Here is a 3,511-nt window from a genome sequence, read left to right on the forward strand (position 1 = left end):
CCACCAATAAGCCACAGCGCTTTCTCTTTAAATTTTTACTTTTTCTTGTATGCAATGCCTGTCGCTCCCCTCATAAAGATGCCAGCGTTCGCAAAAAAAACAGTTTGATCGATGTTATAATCTATGTTGTAAGAGTCCCGAGGAAATGAATAAACAAGCGTTTTTCTTTTTTAATTTATCGTTTAAATCACTTGTTCCTTGTGAGCGTGCGAGGCCCTTCCGCTCTCTCCTGTATTCATAAAGATAAGACTTCGCACCTTAGACTTTGAACAAATGCGTTGTTCTTTATAAGCCGTGATACAAAACCCATAGATGATTGCTAGTTCGGAAGTCATATCGACATCTAAATCAAAACAAATGTTCCTTAATGAATTTTTAGCGTAAGCGGAACCAGCATTTTGATAAGGCGAGCTGCGGGCGAGATTTGCGATAGCACCGACGAGTAAATTGGATGTTTTTTGGGCACAGTGTTTAGCGTTAGGTCGTGTTTTCTTAACGCAAACATAGTACTTTGTGTTGGGTAGAAAACACGTGCTTTCAAACTCGTTGATTCCAAAGTCTATAGCTCGTTGCTTTGGTATCCAGGGGATGCAAATTTGGCAAAAATATGGCATAAAGGACTATAGAAATATAAACTCAGGGCAAAAAGTTTGCTTCAATACACTTGTAAATTAATGGGTGGCATAAAAAAAACTGTGTAAAAAACGACAGTTTGTGTTCTTTTACTTTGTGTTCGATCAAAAAAGGTAATTTGTATAATGTATCTTGTTTTATTAAAGACAATGTTTAATACCAAATCTTATATCTGATAAAAAAAACCAGTATATTTTGCTTTAAATAACATTTTACATTTAGTTTTTGTCAAGTGGCGAAGAAAGCGGTCGACCAAGCGTTAAATTCGAATTTAAATGATATAATATAACAATGCCATTATCATTGAAAATTCTATACAAACGCGAATGCATTTTAGTTCTGTGCTGTCGTCAATTTTGCTACATTGTCTTTCGAAATGAAATGAGCGGAAATCTCCAATAAATTCATCGCCTATCCACAACATTTCCCTTGAGGATGTGAAAGAATATTAAGTTAATGACTTTAAAAGAAATAGTATCTTTTTGAACTGCCAAAAGGTAAGAAACTGTAAAAAAGCTTGTTGAATTGGCCGTTTTCTGTTAGCACAGCTGTAACTCGATGCACAAAGAGGACGAGTTTAAAGGCTCGTGCGCGCGCACACGAAAGTTTATATGTCGTGTATATCGAGCCAAGAAAAACAAATCAAATATAACAATAATAGATTGAAAATAGGGCTTTTTACCTTAGCGCCGTAAAAAACCCTGTTTTCTTTCAGGTTAACCATTTGCAGTGATAGTTAATAGACATTTGTCTTTTTTTGGTATTTGTCGAAAATTGTTTCTTCTGGTATCGAAAATGTATAAAATTACCAAAGCAATAAGCGTTCGTGTTTAAGTGCGACACGTTATTTAATGAGAAAATATAATAGTCTCAATTGAGCAGTGATTCAAATATTAATAAACCTTTTCAAGTTACCTACAAGAAAAGATTTTCACAAGCCAATTTTCTTTTTTTTTGATTTTGTCTTACTTTGGATGTGAATCAAAACAACCTGGAGCTTAAGAACGCCATCGTTTTCGCTACATTCGACCCTCACACCTAACTTCTCAATTAACTCCTTTGTTATTCAACTTTTATTGGCTTCTGATCCCTACCGATGCCTAAAAAGTCGGCAGGGGAATTTATACTGGAAAAAAATCCGATTAAAAACCACCCTGTGAATTACTTTGATTAGCACGAAACACTTGCCCGATAGGAAATCAAAAGAGAAAAATCTCATTCAAATGCCCTCCACGGCAATAAAACTCAGAAGATCAGAATTCCCCAAACAAATACTTAATGACTTTTTAACGCGGGATTTATCAATAATTCATATATTCTAAATGCTCTGAAAAATTACAAATAACTAGTCTTGTGTTCGGACTACTGTACAATATCATATATACAAACGTCTTCAAATGGAAATGTTCATTTTGGCATTGTTCATTTGTTAGCACACTCGAACGGCAACTCCAACCTAGCTTGACCATATTACCTTTACAAAGTTAACTTTTGTTCGGAAATCCTATGCTTTCTACTTCGCTCTTTTTGATTTAAATCAAAAGAGTCATGTGTCCAGGACTCGGCACAGTTAAATTCTATTTTCTCAACTCGTGTGCTTTCAGCTTTTATTCCCCTCGCAACTTGAATCCGACTTGTTCCCCTCAGAGCTCCCTGCAGCTTCGGCTTGTAGCAGACTTTCTAGGTGTTTAATGTACCGTATAGCGGCTCGCAATGTCTCTACTTTAGACATTCTCTTATCAGACGGTTCTTCAGGTAAATGTTCTCTCAACCTCGCGTATCCCTCATTGACATGCCGAACACGGATCCTCTCCCTTTCGTTTCGCTTGCGAATAAACGCGGGTTCTAGATTGTAGTCGTACATAGGGTGAGGAATTGGCATCGTTACTTGGGGAGCGTAATGGTACGGTGAGTACTGGGCCATTGGAGTGTTCTCACTTGGAATACCCAGTTGGTAACAAGTCGGCATGCTAAACGAGTAGTCTTGGAACTCCATGGTTTGTCTGTACAAAAAGGCTTCCTGGGTGATGAGAAGACGAGGGTTTCCCCTTAAAGTGATTTGCCTCGCTGTGCTAATGTTTGCCGGAGCCTACGAATGATGACTACGAGCTCGTCCGTGTGGCTTGCCTTAATATGGTCTCCACCTGCCGGCTCAGCCAATCACGGCCAAGCACTATTTTGACACCACGCTAATTGGATTATCGCTGCCTTCGATCTCACAAAAATCGATAGAAAACCGCGTGTATAACCGTTTGGACACTCAACACCCTATTAAACACAGATAATAGATTTTATAGCCACCGATGGCAACAAAAATGACAAAAAGTTCAAGAAGAAAAAAAATTATATTATGGAATTCTTTTCTATCATTTGCTACCTTGACTAAAATGACCGTAAAGAGATATCGGTTTGAATGGAAATTGTGGGAAATTATCATCCAGTGTGTTAACTTTATTAGTTATTTAGACTTCCATGCGGTAACATTAAAATTAAGATAATTGGTCTTTGATTGGCTAAATGACCGCTTAGCTTTTCATATAAAGTATGTGTTAAGATATCATATGTAACAGGGGCGTCGATTCAGGTGCTTAGAATATGTGACGATTTTTTTAGGAAAACTAGTTTGCTAAATATACACTTCTTCGGAACGACAGTCCTTTTATTGAAAGGACCATCCTAAGTGAATTAATTATAACACTAATTGTAAGCATAGAGCGGGATTCAACTAACAGCTTCAAACAATGAAACTCGGTGCTTAAATGAGTAACACTGACCTATTGTAAATACAGGTACTCAAATGGCCTCTAGTCTATGACTCAATAAGTAAAATGAAGTCTTTATTGACGAGGGGGGGGGGGCGAAAAGGCTATGCCGAGGA

At 37.5% G+C, this 3,511-nt stretch overlaps 1 protein-coding gene across 1 annotated transcript; it reads right to left on the reverse strand.

The window, feature by feature from the left end:
- Positions 1-1,912: 1,912 nt before the first annotated feature.
- On the reverse strand, positions 1,913-2,755 carry LOC5500988 (achaete-scute homolog 4). Its single transcript, XM_032369367.2, has one exon. The coding sequence runs from the start codon at positions 2,627-2,629 to the stop codon at positions 2,234-2,236; it is 396 nt and encodes a 131-aa protein (XP_032225258.1). The 5' UTR covers positions 2,630-2,755; the 3' UTR covers positions 1,913-2,233.
- Between the last annotated feature and the right edge of the window lie 756 nt (positions 2,756-3,511).

Source organism: Nematostella vectensis, chromosome 15, assembly GCF_932526225.1.
Source record: "Nematostella vectensis chromosome 15, jaNemVect1.1, whole genome shotgun sequence".
Classification (NCBI taxonomy): Eukaryota; Metazoa; Cnidaria; class Anthozoa; order Actiniaria; family Edwardsiidae; genus Nematostella; species Nematostella vectensis.